Consider the following 23,328-nt stretch of genomic DNA (forward strand, 5'->3'; position numbering starts at 1 on the left):
TAATGTTTGAAGATCTACCGTATTCCCTGAAAATATGTGTTAGAATAAATAAAAGATGGTAACTTGATATTTGTAATGGCTTTATGGTTAAACCAATGAATAGAGAATTGTGGAAGAACTAGTATAGTGGCTAAAATGTATTCATTATCATTCTAAGCAATAATTGCCTGTTCAGTGACACGTTCACTATTACATGATGAACTGTGTTTCAGGAAAGTCATTTGGATCCAGAGAACAGATTTTTAAAATTGGTGAGTGAAACTTTTAACTGATGGAATGGACTTTAAAGACAAGAAATTAAAGTAATTAAAGATTATTTTTCCAGCAGTGCCAGATGCATGCATGCATTGGTTAAACCATGACATGATTAACTTATTTTATAGCTTAGTGGGTACTATGTCTTCAGCCAGCTGAGATTTGCTCCATAAAGTTTATGCCATAAACATTATTTTTTTAAATAAATATTATTCTCAAATCATGGATAGGGATTTCCTGGAGGGAGGTAAACAACTTACAAAGGGTTTCCAATTTTCTTTTTAAATATTGCCAGTATTTAAGCTTAGATTTTTGAGTATTATTTTATTTTATTCATGTAATGAGGTCACATAAATGTAATTATTTTAGGAAGATGCAGCTTGAGAACCCCTGATATAAACAATCGATGTTGCATAAATTGGACTAGTAAGGAATAAGCCTTTCAATCTGGGCACATTGCAGTATTTCAGGAAGCATTGCAAATATCAATATGCAAAATATTTGAATGAAACTTTAACCATGATGGTTAATTAATAATATACTTTAATTATGTTACAATCCAAGAGATCTGATTTGAATCTCTGTTGTCTCCTTTTATCTTAAAGAATATGCTTAACTGCAGATGCCATGGTTTCAGCACCAGACAGATTTTGGGGGGCTGTTCTCTCGTCTGTCATTAACTATCTAGCTTGGTAAAAGTTTTTGGAGTACATAGGAGTTTGCACGCTGCTTTGTGAAACTTTGAACAAAAGGTTTTTTTATTGTATTTTTCCTGCCTGTATCTTGATGGTGTAATGTCAATTTTTTTGCGTGACTTTTGCTTTGTTTGCCATCAACATATTTCAGAAAGCAAAGCTCTTTTGTTTCTAGTAACAACAGAAAAGCAAACTCTACTGCTAATGTTTGAAGTCTATATATGAAAATATTATTTAGTGCAGCCTAATTTAATGTGGTATGCTGCAGATGTGTTCTCTGAGGATTATGGAATTTAGAATCCAACACATAGAAAAAAAACCAGGAAAGATGACTGATTTATTGGTGCTTAATTGACAATATTAAACACCTGCTCTCCCTGCTGGAAATTCATATAAGCTATGTGCAATTCCTTCTAAACTCTAATATTGTCAGTTGAGTCCAAGAGTACTTCCCAAGGACCAGCCTTTCCATCACCCAAAATGTCTGTTTTCCATAATCAAAACAATGCAGGGAGCGACTCATCATTATAGTCAGTAGGTATGCATAGAGACTAAGGCAATGTTTTTCATCCTTGACCTTTTTAAGATGTGTGGAATTCAACTGGATAGGGAATTCTGATACCATCTTAAAGTTACTAAGGTTGAAAAACAGTGGGCTAAGGGAAAGGACATGTTTACAAGTAAATCAACAGTGTTGACTTGAGACTGGACAGCCAAGCAATATTTATGTTTCCTAACCTAACCAATAGAAGAACTCAGTGATGTCTCATCCATTAATATTTCTTCGTTGGCCAGTGAAAAGTGCTTTGTCCTTTCCCCTTTATTTCACCTTCCCCACCCACTCCATCTCTGTAACTACAGTAAAAATTTGCACTACCAACATTTTTTATTTATAGTGAGCAGCTGCCAAGCTTTTTATGCTTATTTCTGTTTGGGCCCTCCTTTGTAGTGATGTTTTGCTGCCACACTGGTAAATCGGAGATGAAGTGACCCAAAGGTACCCTCCCCCAAGTGGCAACCCAGACTACACCATTATAATAGCAGAGTAAAACAGTAACCATTTTACTGGGACTATATCACTGCTTGAAATGGGAAATTCTTTTTTGGAGAAAGGTTTGACATTAGCACTTAGGAAAACTATGAACTGATATAATGAGGACACAGTCTCATCCGATTTGTGGGGCAGCTTGATTTACAAGTTGATCTGTACCCTCATTTGTAAATGACTCCATGTTTCCTTGAGAGCGCTGGCCTGGATGTTTTAAAATATGTAGCATTTTAGTCTTGATAACACCTGTAGGTGATCTGAACATTTTAGGTTAACCAGCTATTTTTGCAGTGTATAATATTCGTTTCAGTGTTTAAAATCTTACTCTGAAATGAAATATTTTCCTAATGTAAACATGATTATGAAAAAGTGTATTTGAACTGACCTTTTGCCAAGGGAAGCACATTTTCTATCTCTGGATATGAACATGTTGGCACACATTTTCCTGTGGACTTCAGCATTTTAATCTGAGAATTTCCTCTGGGTTTCCCCCTCCCTTGTATTTCCTTCCTTGTACTTCAAAATGTATCTATAAATTGAAGCAGTTTGCTCTTTGGTTAAATAGCTGAAAGCTGTGATCACTAGGAGTTGTTACATAATGGACCAGATCATGTTTATCTCAGAATGAAACTTTATCTTTTTATTGAATATTATCCATGTTCCCCAGAGAATCTCTTCCTGCTGTGCCTCAGTGGAGTATTGGCCTTTCCTATCCCCACAGGAATTGTGCCACAATAACAATTTTTTAAAAAAGGTTTTATGAAATAAGGAAAATTAGAGGAAAACTGAAGAGGATTTAGTGGAAGGTTTCTAGATGACTAAATTCTGCAAAATTCTATCAACAAAATGTTGCTTGCTTTGCTTTTAGAAAGTAGAAGTGGAAATATCACCCAGTTATGGAACGTTTCACTTACCCATCTATAGACAATGGCTCTGTAGAGTTTTGGTCAGAAAGCAGTTCTAATCCTCTGGTTTAGTATCTTTTCAGAGGATAAATGTAGAAGTTCTACCTTAAGTTTGTTTAACTGAGTGAGCCATCCGGTCCAGCATTTGTGACTGTGATATTATGCAGATGCATTGGTTTGCAATCCCCATCACCTCTGGGCATCATGGGTTTTCCTCACCATTGTTACCTGATGCAGACAGTCCGTAGACTTTTCTGATTCTTCAAATGAACTTTTTCTTCACCTGCCTGGTGATTGATCTCTGTTGTAAATTCTGAGTCTCAGACTTGTTGACTGATTATATACACAAATAATGCCAATGTGAAAGTTTCAGCCTACACTGATGAGAAGAAATATGGTCTTGCTAGAGTTGAGAAAAAAATGATTTTCCAATCCATCCCACATTTCTGTTACTCTTTAGATTTGTTTATTTTATAGGTAGTCATAAAGTTTTAGTCTGTCCAAAGAGAAATGTTCATACAGTAGATATACTTCTTTGCCAGGTGATCTTCATTTCTGGAACCTCATGTGGCTTTTTTTTTTAATTTATTAAAACTATTTCAAATTTGTCCTTAATTTTCCCCCCAGTACATATTACTAAACTATTCAAGTTACAATGATTTTTAGGACTAAGTAATCTTCAGTTAGCTGAATGTGAATATTCCATTTCTAACTGCTGTTTTCTAAAATAGTACTTTATGCATAAGAGAATGAATCTTTTTGTATACATATTTGTATATTTTAAAACCTGGCTCTTGCTTGAATGGCACAAAGGAAATGTTGATGTTGGGAGACAGTGGGGAAAATGGTTTTGAATAATTTCATTGCCTGACAGCGGCAGCTGCAGCAAGAAACAAGTGTATTATTCAAGAACTTTGACTTAGCTGGTAGTTCAGGAATATTGCCATATTTAAATGTAGGGTGTCTCTAAACTGGATGGCTTGGTAAGATTAATTTATGACAGAATTAGCCAGATTCAGAATATTTTTTTCCTCAAGGAAATTTTTTGCTAGATATTAAGGGATTGTATTTGCCTCCTCTCCTATCCTGCAAAGAATGGCTTCATCCTCAATTGGACCATTCTGTTTGTATTGTTTTTAAAATTTAGTAAAGAAAACCCGAGGGTGATGTCCAGCCAGCCATTATAATGGTGGCTAGGATAACAGCTGAGACAAGAAGGGGTTGGAAGCTGCTCTCAGCACCGGTATAGCTGATGAATCTGTGTTAGCTTAATGTGTGAATATCCCCATTGTATTAGATGCATTTGAACACCTGGAAAATTTGGTGACAGGTAGGCTAGGTGTACCTCTTTTGAATGATTTCAGCATGACTTCCAATATTTGCATAAAAACCTCAAGAGAATAAGTGAAGAAGTATACGTATACCAGGTTGTTTCAAGTAGGATTAGATTAGCTAATCACAGAAGTACTACGACATAAATATGATATGTAAAGATTGTGATAATTATAGGAAATGCTGATGCTATGGAATAAATCTTAATAATTTAAGCACAGGTGCTCATAAACCAGAAATGGAGGTGGTGGTGACTTATATTTCCATGCTCTGTACTTCTCCATTCCAGAGACATTTATAAGATTGCAGAAATTATTTTTCTTAGCCAGATGTTGGGGAGGGCGGGAAATCTAGGAGTCTTCAACTTTGCTGTATAAGGAAAAGAAGTAAGCCTATTTATAGACACAATTTCATATTGTTTTAAAATGTTTTTTTCTAATATTTGGATTAATTGGTGAGGTGTTTACTACAGTCTATGTCCAGCAAACTTACTGTACTACTTCTTTCTGAAAGTTGAACAGATCAAGCTTTGAAAATCTTTCCATCATAAAAATAGATAAAATGCTCTCCATAATATCCTCTGTTTCTTTCTCCTTTTTTGTTTTATCCAGGTTTCAGACTTTTCTACTCTGATTGCTCCCATTTTATCTTATTGATCTAAATTAACTTAACTAAATAATGTAATTTGTAAGTTTATGTCATTGACATAAACTTCCTTTATGTAAATGACATATTTTCAATGTTTAAGCATTATTCATTCAATCTGCAGCTGTCAATAGCTCTGATTGCTAGTGATTAAAGGTCAGATTTTCTCCAACCAAACACCTGCAAGATATGTTGAAGCTGGAACTCTTGAAGTTCTGAGCCTAAATTTTAGAGGAGGCCAGAGTAATGAATGATTGATAGGATGCTTTGAGGTGCGGGGAGTCTGTGGGCACTGCATGATGCTAAATTGGCTGGGCGAAAATTCTTGACTTTTGCATGTAGCTCAGTAGTTTCCTCTGCACTTGATGAAAAATATAAAATGACATCTATCTACATTTAACTTTATGTATTTTCCCCCAACAGCTGGCTTACCCCTTGCTGTTCTAAACTTGGCAAAAATAAAGCCGTATCAGAGGGGCTTTTTCTGTAATGATGACAGCATCAGCTACCCGTTCCATGACAGTACCATCACATCTACTGTCCTCTACACAGTGGGGTTCACTGTGCCCATTTGCTCTGTAAGTAGGAAAATACACAGGCAGCTGTATGGGGAAAGTGTTAAGTATGTGTGGAGAACTCACATTTCATCAAAGCTTTGAACAGAAAGACTTTGGGGTAGTTGACTAATTATCATAATAGCTGAGAATCACTAAACTCTCCAAAGGTCCTGCTTATTGCCCAAAATAAGTTTGTCTCTTTTGAAATGACAAGGTGATAAATTTGGATTTCTGTTGGTTGGAAAATAGCTAAAAATAATTTAAACCTAAATGGGCAGAATGCAGTACAGGAGATGCAAACAAAATGGAAAAGAAATAATGACAATAAAAAGTAGTTCGTAGAGGAGGTTTGTCACAATGGGAAAAGGTGTGAAATTAAGTGGCAATCCTATCCTCATTTGTCAGGGAATGAGTCTCATAGAACTCAGTGAACAAGATTAGTTGTGCTGATCAGCAGATTGCTACAGAGCTGCTGTTTCCTTTTTCAGTGACAGTGGTGTATATAGATTATACTGCTATCATCTTTCACAGTGGTCTATCTCGTGGTGACACTTGAGCACCAGAATCAGAGAATTTATGGATAATTGATTTTGTATTTACTCATGATAGAGCAATGAGTGATGCAAAATTCATTTTAATTAAAGTGGTATTATGTTTACATGAACTTTTCCCAGATGTTTATTTTTAATACATAACTTTGCTTAGCCAATTATTTATGCAAAAATAGGCATAAGAAGGAATACGTAAATATTTTCTTTTAATATTAATTATCTTTATTAGGTTTGACAAAGTTTTGTCCAGAACTGCAGTGAGGTTGTTGCGAGATTAGATTCAAAGTTATATATATGAACAAAGTTAATGACTTTTAAAATCCAATTTCAGTAGATTTAAGCACATATCATTCAAATATTATTAAAACTTCTCATTTTCACAAAATAAAACAACAGCTTTGGTAGTGAAACTGTGTAAAAATATAATAAATAGTAAATATTCCTAGCCTGCTTTAGGCAAGTAGTAATAATGTGGTTAATGTTTTTTGAAATATAGAATTCAAATCAACAACTGCATGCTTCAATACTTTCATATTTTTAAAAATATTCTTTTTAATACTATGTTTTAATGCCTTTGCAAGTTTAATATTTTAGCTCTTTAGTACTCATATTTTATTATTACATTTTATTATTTTCTATTTTAATTCTATAAATTATTATTTTCTATTTTAATTCTATAAATTCTGTTACAAAACTATACTATTCTGATCAGTGAAGTAATAAAAATATTATTTATTTACTTTATTTTTTTGACCACTTATCTCCAGTGAACTGTATTCTTTTCTTTGCACATTTTAAAAAATATAATCAGTTTAAAAAATTTAATCTAACTTCCTTAAATTACTACTTTGAATACAGGCAGTCCCTGATTTATGACCACAATTGAGCCCAAAATTTCTGTTGCTAAGTAAGACAGTTGTTAAGTGAGTTTTGGCCCATCTTATGACCTTTATTGCTGTAGTTATTAAATGAATTGCTGCAGTTGTTAAGTTAGTAACACAGTTGTTAAGTGAATCTGGCTTCTCCATTGACTTTGCTTGTCAGAAGTTCATAAAAATGATCACATGATTGCGGGACACTTCAGCCATCATAAATACATGCTAGTTGACAAGTGTCTGAATTTTGATCATGTGATTGTGAGGATGCTGCAGTGGTTGTAAGTCTGAAAAAAGATCATAAGTCATTTTTTCAGTGCCATTGCAACATTGAATGTTGACTAAACGAATGGTTGTAAGTCAAGGACTACCTGTAAGCCGAAATATTTATCATAAGAGATCTCTTAAGAGTTCAGATAGCTAAAATAGGAAATAGTATAGTTCCAAAATAGTTTTACAGTAGTAGCTCAGTTTTTCAGTATGAACTCATTTCAGGCATTAGGATATAGTAATGTATTCTGATAGCTCGCTATGATCATCTACAAAGCCCATGGGGATATTCTTATTCCTTTTTATGCTCCCCAGATTCATGAGATCTGTATTCTATTCAGTATTAAACTAATACTAAAGACTAGTAAAAAAGTAACATAAAACTGTAGTATATTATATTAAACTATAATAAAAAGGAGACCTGCACAATGCATTTGAGTTTGAGTAATCAAGTTGAAACAACAACTTGAAGTTTCTTTCCAAATGACAACTTGAAGCTTGTTTCAGTTTATGCTATTGGTGGTTTGCTGTTATGTCTAAATCCCAAAGCTCACATAATGTTCTAGACTTCATGAAACTGCTCTATTTCTCAAACTTTCCCATGGTCAGTCAGCATTTTTCAGGGCAATGTTGAATCTCTTATTCTCTTTATGTATTCTTGTTCTGCGTTCTCTGATTTGTATTGCAGCTTTAGTTATCACATACCACATATGCGCTGATGCTTTCAGATGTATTCATCTGACCATAATCTGCATGACATAATGTTGGCATTTCTTTCCAACTGTCTAAGCAGGATTTCATATTGGATGTGGTCCTAGTATCTTTAACAGAAGATAGATAAGACAGATTATTGTGTTTCATTCTGATTGTTTTATCCCTCCTCTTCCTGTTAGTCATTTTGAGTTTCAAGGCTACGAATGATAGGACCTCTTATGCCTTTCCTCTTTGTCAAAACCCAAAATTTAGATCCTTAATTTTGCCTAAAGATGCTGCTGCTTTCATAAATCAAATAAATGTATGATTCTAAATTTTGAACAGATAAAAGGTAGTCAAGGGGGAAAATGTACATCGTGTAACTTAAAGTATAATATGAGTTCACTAGAATGGTTAATCAAAATGTGGTTTTTGATTGAGCTAGTTCAAATTCTTAGGTTAATTTTCTGAAAAATCCCAGTAAGTTGCAGTCTCATATGTTCAAATTTTTGATTGTGTGTGATCATCAGGCAAGTGAAAATTACATGTAATCTTAAGTTAATCATAGTTAATTTCATTGTATAAATCCTAAGGTATAGTTTATTTAATTGTTCAGTGGGAAAGACTGTATATTACAGTTTGAAGTTGGCTAAACATTATTTATATTTATGAAATAGACTAAGCATAAGTAATATATTTCAGTGTGTTGGTTAAAGCATCAGGCTGGAAAGCAGGAGACTGTTCTACTCCTGCCTTTGGCATGAAATCAGCTGGGTGACCTTGGACAGTCACTTTCTCTCAGCCCTAGGAATGAGGCAATGGCAGACCACTTCTGAAAAAGTTTGCCAAGAAAACTGCAGGAACTTTTCTAGGCAGTCTTTGAGAATTTAACATGATTGAACGACCCCTCCCATAATTACATTTAGCCACTGTCTGTTAAACTTGTTTTTTTCTTCTCAAATTATTAGGTAAGCTTCTCCCTCCCTCCCTCCCGATAAGGTAGAATCAGTAACAGAACAACTTAAAAGATTCTCCATGTTCAACTAAATAGCATTAAGCCTATCTTTAACATGTATTATATGGAAAGAACATTCTGCAAAAATGAGAAAAATATACAAAGGATAGGCACTACATCAGTGAGCTTCCTTGGGCTGGTGACCTTTTGAATCCTTATATGACATAAAAGGAATCATAGTGCCTGTATTCATTGAAAGTTTGAACAGCTAAAAGCGTAAACTTAAAGTTCACGAATACAGAAAATTAAATTGCATGTTAGAAGCCAGTCCGACTTGCTTCTGATGTCTCATCTAATTTCTTTATGCAAAGTAAACTCATTTCCATCAGGTAATTTTTTTTATTTTTGAGGTTCAGAACTGTGTGTGTATATAAATAAAAATAAATATTATTATTATAGTGTTTAAGAGAAACAGAACTGAACTAACAGTGCAGTTCAATTATGTATCATTTTTAAGTGTTCTTAGAAGTGGAGATTTTAGTCTCCAGATTATGTTGACTCTTGGGGATATGTTGCTATTGTTAGACATTGTGAAGGTAGCTCATCTCAGTATTGAGTCTAGCAAAAGTTTCTCTGTTGGTACAATTTAGATAGCTGCTTTAGAGGGCTTGCTGTTATTTGGACTTGTACAGGAAAATAATTAATATTTTATAACATGTAAAAATGCTACACATTTGCCCTGTAATATGAGTGTTTATGTACAGGGTTTCGTCCAGCATGTCGTCTTCCAATAAATGCTCCATTAAGCTCCTTGCCAGACAAGAATACTATGGTATAGCTATTGGACCACAGTAATTTTTCTCATGCCCCCCCCCGCTTCTTTCCTCCCATCCCTGGGCTTACAACCACAGTTGACCCCAAAATTTGTTAAATGAGTTTTGCCCCATTTTACTTTTCTTGCCACATTCGTTATGTGAATCACTGCAGTTGTTAAATTAGTAACACATTTGTTAAGTGAATCTGGCTTCCCCACTGACTTTGCTTCTCAGAAGGTCTCAAAAGGAGATCACATGACTCTGGGACACTGCAACCATTATAAATGTGAGTCAGTTGTCAAGCATCTGAATGTAAATCACGTGACCATGGGGATGCTACAATGGTCATAAGTGTGAAAAGTGATTGTAAGTCACTTTTTTCAGTGCCATTGTAGCTTTGAACGGTCATTAAATGAACTGTTGTGAGTCAAAGACTACCTGTACTTAGTTTTGGGATTTTACAGAAGGTGTTTATACCTCTCTCTTTTTTCCCAATGGCTCTGTTTGTGGATAAGCTTGAAGGTAAGCTTGAAACTAAACTAGACTTGGGAGCCAAATTAATAGAATCCTTTATTATCCCTCCCTCCCCACCCCAGTGCCCCCCAAGAAGTTTTTCTTATCTTGGCAGTCATTTAGAAGAAACATTTTGTTATGCAGAACATGAACTGAAGAAGACAGGTGAGTATTGTTCTGCATTGCTGTGGAGCAGAACCCTTCCCTTAAAGAGCTACTCCCTCTGCATCTCTCCACAATAGGAAAATGAATTGAAGTCTTTTTGGAAGGGGTTTTTTTTTTTGTGCTTCATCTGATTAGCCACTGTGAGAAAGCAATTGATGGATTATAATGGGTCCTGAACAGCAGCACTACTATTGTATTCTGGAAGATAATCCATGTTTGAGAAGGGAAGGCTTGCTGTGTTTGTAGTCCTGGTTGTTCCAAAGCATCTTTAAAGACTGAATTTGGAATGTTCTGAAAGCCATTCAGAATGTCCTTTTAATGTTGCTAGGCTATAGATCCTTCTTTCTTTTTTCCCCTTTTCTGTAATTGTACAAAGGTATTCTTTGGTTAAATGTGTTAATATACTTAACTTACCACTGTTTTCATACCAAGCATCATAGGATATAGGTAATTCTGTGGTAGAGTTTAGTGTGGTAGAGTTCAGTGGAGTGTGTACATATGCTAAACAAATAACTTTTGTACTTTTGGCCTTTAAATGGAAAAATTTAACAACTGAGTTTAGTAATGGATTGCAAAAGCCTTTTGAATGCTACTGCTTTAGCTAGGGATGGTGTGGCATGGTAACACTATAGTTTTCCAAACAAGTTAGAGCTTGATTGCATGCTACATTATTCCTTTTATTTCCTGCATTTAGGGGTAGATGTTATTGAGATGGTAACAAAAATCCAAAAGGATCTAAAGTGGGTAGAAAAATTAATATGGGATTGGGGACCTTACAATATCATAAGGATTCAACATACATTGTAACATGGGGAATGAATTTAAGATACTGGGAAAAACCCCAACTTAATAAGAATGCTTCACACTTTTTAACTGTAGATCTCACTTGTCTATTCCTGTTCAGAATGGCTGGGGGAAACATCCAGGAAAAAGATGGGGAAACTGATGAATTGCAAGTGAGGACTAATAGCAAATAGAAAATGCCCCGCTGTTGAAAATGATCCCACAAATGTTTGATTTTTTACAAACTCATGGAGAATATATATGAGCCTATGTCTATGTCTTGGTTATAATTTCATCAGATTCCTATTTGCAGATATATTAGTTAGATGAATGGCATGTGTATCTCAGGTTGGTCATGCATAGGTTGTGTTCACAGAACATGTTTAACCTAGTTTCTGAATTAACTTTCTGCCTGAGTTTGCAAAGTATGTACAATACATCATAAACTAACCAAATGGGCTTCATTCATTCAACACATTAAGTCACACATAAATCAAACCTAGCTGAGGTTTGCACAAAATGTAAATGAGCTCATTAGGTCTTTAACTAATTCAGCTAAATGTATATGGAAACACAGTGTATTCAAAATAGTAATATATTGTCTTTCTAAACTTTAATTCCATTGACTCAGTAAAGATTCTGTTAATGCTTGCATCAGTTTATTAAGATTCTTTCATATAAAGAGGCACATCTACACAAAATGTGCCCTTTATAGAATTGTGAGGACGTTGTTCATTGAAGTTAGAACTTGTCTCAGGTCTACGGTAGGCTATAACAGTCAATAGAAATGAGAGGTGGATAGACCGGGCCCATAGAATCGCCAAGAGTTAGACACGATTGAATGCATAATCTCCTTCTCTTCCTCCTCACAAATGAGAAGTAGGCTGAATTTCACATGGAAACAGCTTTGGGGAAATGGTAAAAATCTACTTCGTACATCACAATTATAGAAGAAGTTGGACATAGCAAACATACTTCTAAAATGTAAAATGTGATTTTAGTAAATAAATATTTGCAAAGGTGGGGTCCGTGTGTGTAGGCTCAGGCATGAAGACTGGTTGTATTTTCCTGTTAAGTATGCAGTTGATGTGCTTCTTTGAAACATGATGATTCTCATAATTCGTGGGGATTATTGAAATGTTTTGCACAATGATACTGATTTTTTCCATTTAAAAATTATTTATTTTTCTTAACACATTTTACAGAAAGAAACAGAAAAAGAACACAGTATACAAAAAAAAACAACCACAAAAAGAAATACACAAAAATTACACAAAATACAGCTACCCAAGTTAACAAAAAACAAAGCAAAAAAATAAATAGGCAGAAAAGGGGGAAACTATATATATTAATATAATCACATTTCACATTTCTAAATGCACAAAATAACATTATTAAGGCAATTCTATTTTTTTTTTAATGGTGAAGTTGAAAAACAAGCTAAGGGGTTCTTGGAATTTTGGTGTGGCTGGCTAGTCAGGTAATGCCTTGTAATCAATTGGACATGATACATACCTTGGTTTAGTGGTCACTATATTTGAGAGCCCTGGGGTATGTCACAATTTTTTTTATCTTCTCTACGCTGTAGCAATATTTTGCAAGAATAAAACAACACCTCCAAGAGGGTGTAAAAAAATCACGCCATGAATAAATCTAGCATTTCCTGTCCAAATCAGAAAATTACAGCTAATGCAAATAAACCTAAGCTTTGCACTAGAATATATTTTAAATGCTTTTGCCAATGCATTCAATGGTAGATTTGACTAAAACAACCCAAAAAACATGGCCCAGTGGAATATATTACAGCCTGAGTTGAAAATATGGATAATCCTTAACTTACAATCTTGTGTTTAGTGACCACTGCAAGTTACAAAGGCACTGAAAAAATGATTTACAGCTGGTCGACCCTAGCAGCATCTCCACTGTCACATGATCAAAATCCAGGTGCTTGGCAACTGGCATGGATTTATGATGGTTGTCCTGGGATCATGTGATCACCATTTGAGACCTTCCCAGCTGACTTCCAACAAACAAAGTCAATGGGAGGAAGCCATATTCACTTAACAACCATGATTCACTTAACAATCGTCTTAGTACAGTAATGGCAATTCTGATCCCAATTGCAGTCTTAAGTAGAGGACTATCTATATATAGTATATATAAAATGGTGAAATTTTCCAAAAATTGACCTTTTTGTGATGTCCGTATGTATGCCCACTTCTGACTTTTTTTGCAGTCTGGGAATGTTTTCCATATCAAGCTGCATCATTGCTACTTTTTAGAATCTAGAGAACAGTTTAAAGAGTAACTATGAACTGACAGTTTATCATAGATTACAATTATTGCACCTTTCGTTCTTTTCACCATAATTTATACATCTAAATTTAATTCCACTATATGTAGTATTAGACGTTTTGGGCTTCTAGCTCCAAGTTCGAACCTTGGTTTTCTAGTATTAAAGAGATGATTTGAACATCTGTGTTGAGGTTTTAAGCCTTTTGCATGGGCATGCTTTGCTACCTTAATTATATGAAAATTTGGTTTTGATTAAAGATAAAAGGTAAAAATGACTATGTCATGCTTTGTCTCTTGCTCCACCTTCCCAGTTTGCATTTTATTAAGCAGTTAAATGTGGGTAATATATAAATGTGGGTAAATGTGAGTTAAATGTGGGTAATATATAAATGTTTCTGGGGGAATAATATTTATGTTTCAAGATCCCAGAGAATATTCTGGCTTTTTATTTAACATTTAACAGTTTTGCTGAATAAAAATAATTTCTGTCTTGTGGGGATATTAATGAATTCCTCTATTTTTTGAGTCCAAGGTTGTATTTTTGGAATTCTGCGATAGTTTTATTGAAACAAATTGAATCCAACTTAATTGTGGAACTTTCCATTTATAGTTAAACCTAAACACTGTTTGGTCATGAGTTTATTCTAGTATATGGAATTAGTCTTATAGCTGATACTTTTTTAAATCTGGTGAAAACAAACTTTTAAATGGTTGGTAATAGATTGTGGTGTGTATTCAGAGTGCAATAATTCAGGGTCATGCTATTTATTAGTATTTAGAAACCTCTGTGGCATTTTCATTTAACTTTTATAGATGTTTTTCTATATGAAATCAGGAATGTGAAATTAAAAAAAAATTAGGAATGCAGTGGCAAACTGTTTCCTTGTTGCTATAATATCATGGATATTAGCAAGAATTGAGTTTAACTAAAGGGAATTCACTTTTTTTTAAGCAAGTAAAGCTTTATTATGATTTTCAAATATTTGGTTTTGAGCTGGATTCCTTGATATTTTCCTGATAGACTGAACATATGTAATATTTAGATACCACATTCTTGGTTCCAGAATTCATGTAATCTCTTGTACAGTAAAGGCACGCTGCATCTTCTGCAGCACACTGAATTACAGAACAGATTTGTAATCTTGGATCAACCTTTCCTATTGTGCCCAAATGTATTAGATTACAGCTTCCATCTGACTGTATGGTCTTGCCTGCTAAACTGAGAGCATATTATGTCTTTGGATAAATCAGAACTGAGCCCAATTCCTGGCAGGTGTCTTTATTTTTCTCTTGATTTACTGTGTCAGTTAATTCTTCAGTAGCCGTCAGATTCCTTTAAGCCAATGCCAATTAAATGTGGTACATACACTCATTCAAGCTCCGGTTTTGAAATTCTACAGTTTTTGTAATTATTGATTTCTCTCTTGTATGTTAATTACAATAAAATTAGGTTCATGGTAGATGTTTGAGGAAGAAGCAAACAATAATGTCCTAAGCATTTTACAGTATAATCAGTGACCAAGTTTTCCATTGTCTTCTGCTTGTTTCTTCTTATATCCTGCTTTGGTATATTTACCAATCCCATTTTACAAATTGCAAGTACCTGTCTCTGGGGGAAAATCTTGACTTGGAGAAAATCCTAAATGTGTCTTATTTATCAATAATTTATCAATAAGAAACAGATGAACAGGTGAAGAATCTAAGAATGCTAATTGAATGTAGGTTTCAAACTTTTTATGTGGGTGAAGAGAAGTCAGACAAGTTCAATTTGTTCCCTACACTCAGTGGTGGGATTCAGGTATGTGAACAACCGGTTCTCTGTGTGGATGCCACTTCCAAAAGTCCATTCTGGGCCTGGGCAACAAAAAATTATCTACCGGTTCTGCTGAAGTGGTGCGAACTGGCTGAATCCCACCACTGCCTACACTAGATTTTATTATACTATAAGCCTCAAAGTATGTTTCACACTAGTATGTCTAGAAAATAATCCAACTTGCTGCATGTTGCCTCCGTGACTTTGCTCCTGGCTCTGGATAGAAAGGCTTGGGGTTAAAAATTTCTAAAACATCCTGTATAACACAATTATCTTATTCTTTTTGCTAGCTGCCTTGCCTTTTGCAATTCTGACTGCGAGGGGTGCTCCCTTCAAACGAGGAATGTTCTGTAATGATGAATCCATCCAGTACCCTTACAAAGATGACACCATTTCATATCAGTTGTTAGCGGGGATAATTATTCCTCTCGATATAATTGTTGTAAGTTTTATCCCTCATTTTCCTCCATTAGACTGTATTTGGAAGTTGCCATATCTTGTATTATTCATTGGGTAAATATGATATCAAAGATGGTACTTGGTGGCTGGAAGAAAGATACTACTGGTTTAAGCCTTTCATTTGGACAAAAAGAAATTGTTTTGGGTAGAGTTTTTTTTTTTGTTAATAGAATTCTTGTACACTTTTTAAACTTCAAAATGTAATGTTTCATAAAGCTTTTATTAACCTGTTTGCATGCTAAGTCTTATTTTATGGGAAAGAATTAGAGGAGCTAATACTAGGTTTAAATTGTTTGGTTTGAAAAAAATGCACAAGGAAGAAGCAGTAAAATTATAGCTGAAAATGAACAGTCTCATATATTGCATACCCTACCCCTGAAGTTGTAAAGGCAGTGTCCTGGTCAGTGTCCTTTTGTAAATGTCTTTTTCATCTTTGACATGTTCTGATCTGGAAAATGATTTACTCTGGAATTTCCACAGAAAGAGAAATCCAACTCCAAAATCATGTTCCAGGACTGTAGTAAAAGTAAATCTGGATAAACTCACACATTTTCCTCTTTTTTCAATATGAGGCATGGTTTTCCAATCGGGCCAATTGCCATTTATGTGTGTGTGTGTGTGTGTGTGTGTGTGTGTGTGTATCTGGTAGCAAATGGCTAGATGGAAATTTTCTCTATTAATAGTAACTGGAGATATATGAAAAGGCTCTCCTTCTCCTTCTCTTCCCTTTCTCCTGCCCCTCTTCCCCTCCCCTCCCCTTCCCAAATAAATATAGTGCACTTAAAACATTTAAGCTCTGTAAATATTTTTGTTCTCTCCAATATTTCTAAAGTAAATAAAATCTCCTCCCACACCTATCATGCAGTTGGAACCAGGAGAAACATGGACACTTCATTTTGACTCATGGTCACCCTACTGATGATCTTGTGGATTTTTAAAAGCTAGTGTTCATTCCTGGTAGATTTCCTGTAGGGCAAAAATCCAAAGTCAAGTCCCACAGGAAATCCTTGAGGAATTATTTTATATACTTAATCTGTAAACAACATATTGCAGTCCTTCCCAAATGTATCCACCCTATTTCTTGATTCTCTTTGTGGACTAAATTATCTGCAAAGGAGGATAAACAGAGGAAGACTTGGTTTGGGTGTGAAGCTAAGAGGAAATTCAAACAAGATCAGCATCTTCAGCAAAACCAGAAGGAAAGAGGGAATAAACATTTGGTCCCATCTACTCTGCTAAAGATTGACTTCACTGTCTCTCTCTCTCTGAATGATCACCTAGTGGAAATCATCACGCTATCTTACCCATTTCTGTATCACCCAACTATGACTTTTTGTGATCTTATGATCTATTCTTTAAGTTTCTTCTTTGCTCTTCCTCTGTCTCTCCATCCTTTTCCTTTTTGTTATATTTTCAGTTATAAGGTTGGAGGCAAAAAACGACTTTAAAAATTGGTAAGCCATGCTGGAAGATTTTCCTTCTGAAAAATGAGGTAATATGCTTCAAATAAAAACAGTTTCCGTGACAGTTATCTTGGTCTGTATAGCACCTTGCTCAGGATCTTGTGTATAGGGAATACTGCATAGCATTTATTCTTAATTTATCATTAAAGCTTGAGTCATCCTTAAGCGGATCCAAATAAATATATGATAACTGAACCTTTAAACACTGAACCTTTAAATGTACTTCTCTTTATTTTATTGACTGATAGTCTTGAAGATAACTTAAATATTCTTTTCTCTTTCCACCTGTCCACCCTTCCTTTGTTATGTAAAATATGCCAAAGAAAAAGAAAGAAAATTGTCCTTCAAATGGCCATAACAAGGGGGTGCTTTTATGTCTCTTAAACCTTTATGAAAAGTTTATTGGTTCCAACTGCCAAATCTATAAGCTGCATGGATCTCCTATAGGAGTCTATATGATGAATGATTGCGGTATTTAATATTTTTGTATGTTTGCCTTTTATTTTAAATTAGCTATTTAAGCAACATGGAACATCTGCAACTTAATCACCAGAGATATAGGAGACTGCTAACTTGTTTAATTTAATGGGAATTTCTTCCTTCCTTCCTTCCTTCCTTCCTTCCTTCCTTCCTTCCTTCCTTCCTTCCTTCCTTCCTTCCTTCCTTCCTTCCTTCCTTTCTTTCTTTCTTTCTTTCTTTCTTTCTTTCTTTTTAGTGTTCCCATTATAGGAGGCAGAAATAAAATAATGATCTCTATAGGGAGAATGTTGTTGGAGTTTCATCTGCCACCATTTCTGTGTTTGCTCAATTAAGTGGACCTCATAATGATATTTGAATTTTATTTTTTTAATGCATTGAGACAGGTAATTGTGGGTCCCTAATATTATGCTGCACATTTATTATAGTTTAGCTTATTTCTAGTAAGACTTTTTCTTATACTGAAAAAAATGTTTGTACAATAGTTATATGACATCAAAGCAGGCCTTTTTCTTAATGACTCTGTGGATAAAATGCCTTGCATGCCCATTTTTTAAATCCCAGATATCTACGTATTGAAAGAGAGACAACATTTATTACTGCATTTTTAAGAAGTGAGAAAAGTGACTGTTGATGATTTAATGTAACATGATTTACATTTTTGCAGCAGAAATGCAGCATAAGTGAATGGATTAATCTTTCCTTCTGATTTCTGTTCTTTTGCTCTCTTAAGTTTAACTAAAAATAGCTTGATCTCAGTAGTTCCCAGAACACATTTTGCTATTTTATTACTGACTGTTCTAGAAGTAGTTTCAAACCATTTTAGTCAAGGATCTTCTCAAGGTTCTATAACCATGACCACATTAACTAAAAAGGAAAGGATTTGCCTTGTTTGTTCCAACTTATGCTAAGCATTTATAAAAAGTCATTTGAAGGATTTTTACCTAATTTTCTGTATTGAAAACTGAATTTCTAAAAAGAATTGCTAGTCTTCTTGACTTCTAGTGTAATGTCCTATCAAAGACTCATTCAAACTATATAAGCAGAGGAACCTTAGTTTTATAAAAAAGTTCAGGCACCCCTGATTAATTTGTATGTTCAGCGAATCTCTAGGTAAACAGAATCTGACATACAGTATGAAATTAAATATGACATCCTTCCTCAAATTTAAATGCCTACTTACTATTTATGTTTACAGATTCCAAATAAGAAAACAATGAATATGACAGATGGGGAAATCTGGACACCCTTTCTGTCAGTACTTTATTGTACTCCTTTTGGCAGAAATAATAGTTTCCAAATCATTCTGGTTTTGCATTTTGATTTTTTTTCTCCATTCTCCCGTAGTTTAAAAACATTTTAATATATCTTTGAATGCATTGCTTGTTTGAGAGCTCCTACAGATTTTAAATATTATTCAAGATGGAAGATTATGAAGACATTCCAAAACTTTGGTATTTTTTTTCCCTTTGAGTACTGTATGGATGATAGGGCACTTTCTTATTTTGAATAGGTAATGACTGTTCATAAAAAAAATAGCATGCATTCAGATTTATAGGAAGATGTCACATTTACCTTTGTCCGATGTACAGGTTTTGTCAACTTCTATTTACTTACAGATTCATTGAAATGTATAATTTTATTAGGTGTGCCTAACCTTTTGTGTTCAGTTGTATGATAGAAAAAAGGCAAGCTTAAAATGTGTTAAAATAAATAATTCAAAACAGTGAAATTTACTATGTTAGTCCAAGATTGCTCAGAAATTGCTATAGAAATTGAATAAGTAAGTAAATAAATAAATGAACCAGTACAGACATTTCATTGTGTTTAGCTTCATATATATGTTGGGTAGAAAATAAATCAGAAGAATTGGGTAATTTAATTGGCATTTTTGGAGCTTGAAGTAACAATTTGTTGTTTTATTTTTATTAAAAAGCTTCCAGACCTATGTGGAATGTCAAGCACATAAATGGAGAAATCATTCTAACCTTTTTTCCCTCGAAATATGCATTTTTTAAAATGGCTGTCTTCCAGTCTAGATTTTTCCAGTCTTTATTAACTATCTAATCTATATATTTACTACATACTATATTCTACTATATTCTGGAAAATATAACTCAATGCCTAGAACTGGCTTTTTGATTGTTCCCTCTTTAAAACCAGATGCAGTTTATATTCCTTTGTGAACAATAGATTGCAGCATTTAACTAACTGAAAAGCCTTTAAGTGTTGACATTATGAAGATAGAAAAAACAAGTTCAAGTATTTTCCAAGATGAAATGAAAGTAGGCAAACTGGGCTGTTAAAATCTGAATGACTATGATACAGTAACAAGAAGAGTATTCATCCAGAGTTTTGAAGTTCAGATACGTCTGCTCTTAGTAGTCAGATTGGACAACTGAGCTCACAAACTCTTGCTGCCACATGGAGTGAAATGTCCATAAAATATTTTGGTATTGATCTTTTGTAGCCTGAGGAATCCAATTCCCAGGTATGTTCAGCAAACATAGGCTATCTCTGTTCCATGACATCCCTAAGTTCAGATATGGTATGCATTATTTAACAGATTGTACACTGTTATCTGAGATGGTGATATTTCTATTCTTGCTGGCTCATAACCTTATTTTCAGCATCATGCTCTCAGAAGGCAAGTAGATTCTACGGAATCACTGCAGGAATAGGTTATAAAGGCAGCTACGTCTACTCACTCCTTAGGGCCCTTAAAAGCAATATTACATAGTGAGAGATATTATTATAAAGGTTGCACCACAAATATAATAAGACCACTATTATTAATTCAGTGAGTAGCCGCATTGTTAAAAAGAACACTTCATGTCTTGTGGTTAGCTACATAGGCACATATGCCTTTTAATGAAGATTGCTGTAGCTGAATATGCTATCTTGTAGAAATACATGATTCTGTTCCAAATTGGCAGCCTATAATATCTCAACATATAGGGAAGATGGAGAGACAATCTTAATGTTTTTCCTTCCAATCAATATTGTTTCCACATCCCTAACTAATAAAGCATGACATTCTGACTCATTCAGCTGCTGGACTCAAACAATCTAGAAACTAAAATGGAACTTCTAGTGCTCCTGATACAAGAAACTTCTTTCTTGGTGTCTCATCCGTATAAGGATTATATTGAACTTGGTTGCTTTTGTTATTTTTGTGAAAGACTTTTGAGCAACAGGAAAAATTGGAAAACTTTAAGGGACACCATATCATAAAACATTTGTAGACAATAAATAGCCACCCATTACTACCATTGATACTGATTTATAGACATCGCTGAAGTTCAGTTGATATCTCCAATCACCTTTATCACACATTCAAAGAGATATAAACTAAAATTCACTCATATTTAAGAACTATGTAACTCATCTTCCGTTTTTTTCTTCTGTTTAAATGTATTATCTTTAGTGTTACCATGGATTACCATTACCGGAAAGTATTAGCCCAGCTTCTGAGCAAATAGATACAACTGCATCAATTATGTTTTTCTAAAAATAGAAGCTAAATAATTCATTGCCAAATTATGATTTCTTGAGGAAAGTCAAATTTCTGGTTTATACATTTCATGAACCAAGATGCTTATACCAAATTACCATTAAAGCACAGTAATATGTAGACAAAAGAGATGAGCAAATCACATAAGGATTCAAAATTAATTTGAAATGTTTAGTCCTGCATTACAGTTGAAATAGCTACCAGCAATTAAACAAGCTGCTTTGATGGAACCATGGAGTAAAATACTGCTAACTGGATTGGACTCAGGAGTTTCTGTTGCCACAAAATAATAGTCTGACAGTAGTGCTAATTAAATCCCTGCCCTGAAACTGACAAGGTGGTAATCAAACTGCATGCAACAAGTATGACATAATATATTAAACTATAAATAATATTTCAAGGCAAGATTAAGTATCTTGTATATTCTGTAAAGTTCCATGAAGTCATATATAAAATATCATAGCTTCTCTAAGAAGTGACTTTGCCTAGAAATGTAATGAAACTCCTTGAGGAGATGTTCCCAAGATGGTTTACCTTCACATGTGAGCCCAGGGCAGTTGTTTCCATTCTCCAAAGAGCTTTTGAAAGTCCAGCTTTTGTATAATTCAATCAGATATCAATATTTCCTAGATTACCACTTACTAAACCATTATAAGCCACTACACAGGAAAAACTAAAGCTGAAGCATCGTATACAAAGTTAGTATTATTAAATGATCCTTGAAGTAGACCACTTTCTGGAGCAAAACTCCCTCAAGGCAACTTATGAGAAATAAACACGGATGATAAAAGTTTGGCAATAAAAGCATAATAGAATAGTGATACAACTGATAACCATCCATAGTTAGAACTTGCAAAATTATATTCGAATAAGATGGTTATAATTAACAATCCGCTTATTATTATAACGTCAGTTATAAAAGATAAGCACAAATACTTCCAGCCAAGTTGAATACCAACACTATAAATTGTTATTTTCCATAATTCTAGATTTCCACCTTTGGCACCTTTGCTTTTGTTTTAGGAAACCATTATATTCTGAAGGAAGCGTGTCCGGTTTAAAAGATTCCATCTAGCTGAAGCCTGGGAGGTTCCCATGTTTAAAAGTTGGCCTTTAACATCTCTGGCAAGAACATTGTTGTCTAGCCCTTTCACTTGGTTCCTGAATTTCCAGAACGATCAAGTTCTTGGCAAAGAAACCATTTCTTTTAAGCAAAAGGTTAAGAATGAGTGGAAATTTGATGAAAAGTTAAATGTGTTCCTTGCTGATGGTACCACTGCTGGATTTTCCGGGAAGCAGTGTTTTGTCTGGTGGTAAGGATAGAGGGGAAGGTTTCTAGTTCATGTTATCAGTTCATTAAAGCCAGGACAGGAACAAACAAAAGGAAAGTTTATATTTCCTTCACTTTGTTTTCGATCACTCCATGAACTAGTCATCTGAAGGTTCTGTAAAATTATTTTTACAGAACCTTTATAGGCTTAATTATCACCTGGTTCATTGGAAGCCCACGTTCAGACTTGAGTATGCAGCATGTTTTACTTGTGTTGCAATTTTTAAAACATTCTTTTCTTTTTTATTCCAGATAATCATAGGAGAGGCCCTTTCAGTATATCACAACTGTTTGCACTCTAATTCATTTGTGAGAAATAGCTACGTTGCTACTATTTACAAGGCTCTGGGAACATTCCTTTTTGGTGCAGCTGTTAGCCAATCTTTGACAGACATTGCCAAATATTCAATAGGTAGACTGAGGCCTCACTTTCTGGACATATGTAAACCAGATTGGCGTCGTATCAACTGCAGTGATGGTTACATTGAAAACCTCAGATGCCTTGGAGACAAAGTAAAGGTTAGCGAAGGAAGGTAAGTCTGTTAACATGTGTGTGCCTGGTCATGAAAATATTTTACATTTTCTTTTTGGTAAAAGTGAAAATTTAAACATTTTGTAAATAGGATTTATGATGTCTCATCATTTGTCTTCCACTAGCATACAGAAGGTATTGTGTGCTTTGTTCCCATTAACAACAACAAAATAATCCAGATTTCATTTCATTAACTAGTACTGTACAAAATATTTAGCATATGCTAATTACTGCCAATACAATAAGATTCTAGTTATAAACTGAAGCCTTGTAAAAAGAAAAGTGGAAAACATTTGCATTGGTGATTTGATTTGTATTATCACTTTTGGTCTTTGTCTCTCCCCTTTTGATGCATAGGCATTATGCAGAGCTAGATGTGTAACCTAAG

General features: G+C 34.3%; 1 protein-coding gene across 2 annotated transcripts in view; it reads left to right on the top strand.

Annotated features, from left to right (window-relative positions):
- The window catches only part of PLPP1 (phospholipid phosphatase 1), a 77,413-nt gene that overhangs the window by 10,321 nt on the left and 43,764 nt on the right, over positions 1 to 23,328 (top strand). The window contains exons 2-3 of one of the 2 annotated variants that reach the window (XM_015824260.2): positions 5,304 to 5,458; positions 22,661 to 22,941. In XM_015824260.2, coding sequence (XP_015679746.1) covers positions 5,304 to 5,458; positions 22,661 to 22,941 — 436 coding nt within the window. Of the gene's footprint in view, positions 1 to 5,303; positions 5,459 to 15,455; positions 15,608 to 22,660; positions 22,942 to 23,328 lie in introns of both variants that reach the window. The other variant, XM_015824261.2, reaches the window with a different exon arrangement.

The sequence above is a fragment of the Protobothrops mucrosquamatus genome, unplaced genomic scaffold (assembly GCF_001527695.2).
Source record: "Protobothrops mucrosquamatus isolate PMUCROS unplaced genomic scaffold, P.Mucros_1.0 scaffold2172, whole genome shotgun sequence".
Taxonomy (NCBI): domain Eukaryota; kingdom Metazoa; phylum Chordata; class Lepidosauria; order Squamata; family Viperidae; genus Protobothrops; species Protobothrops mucrosquamatus.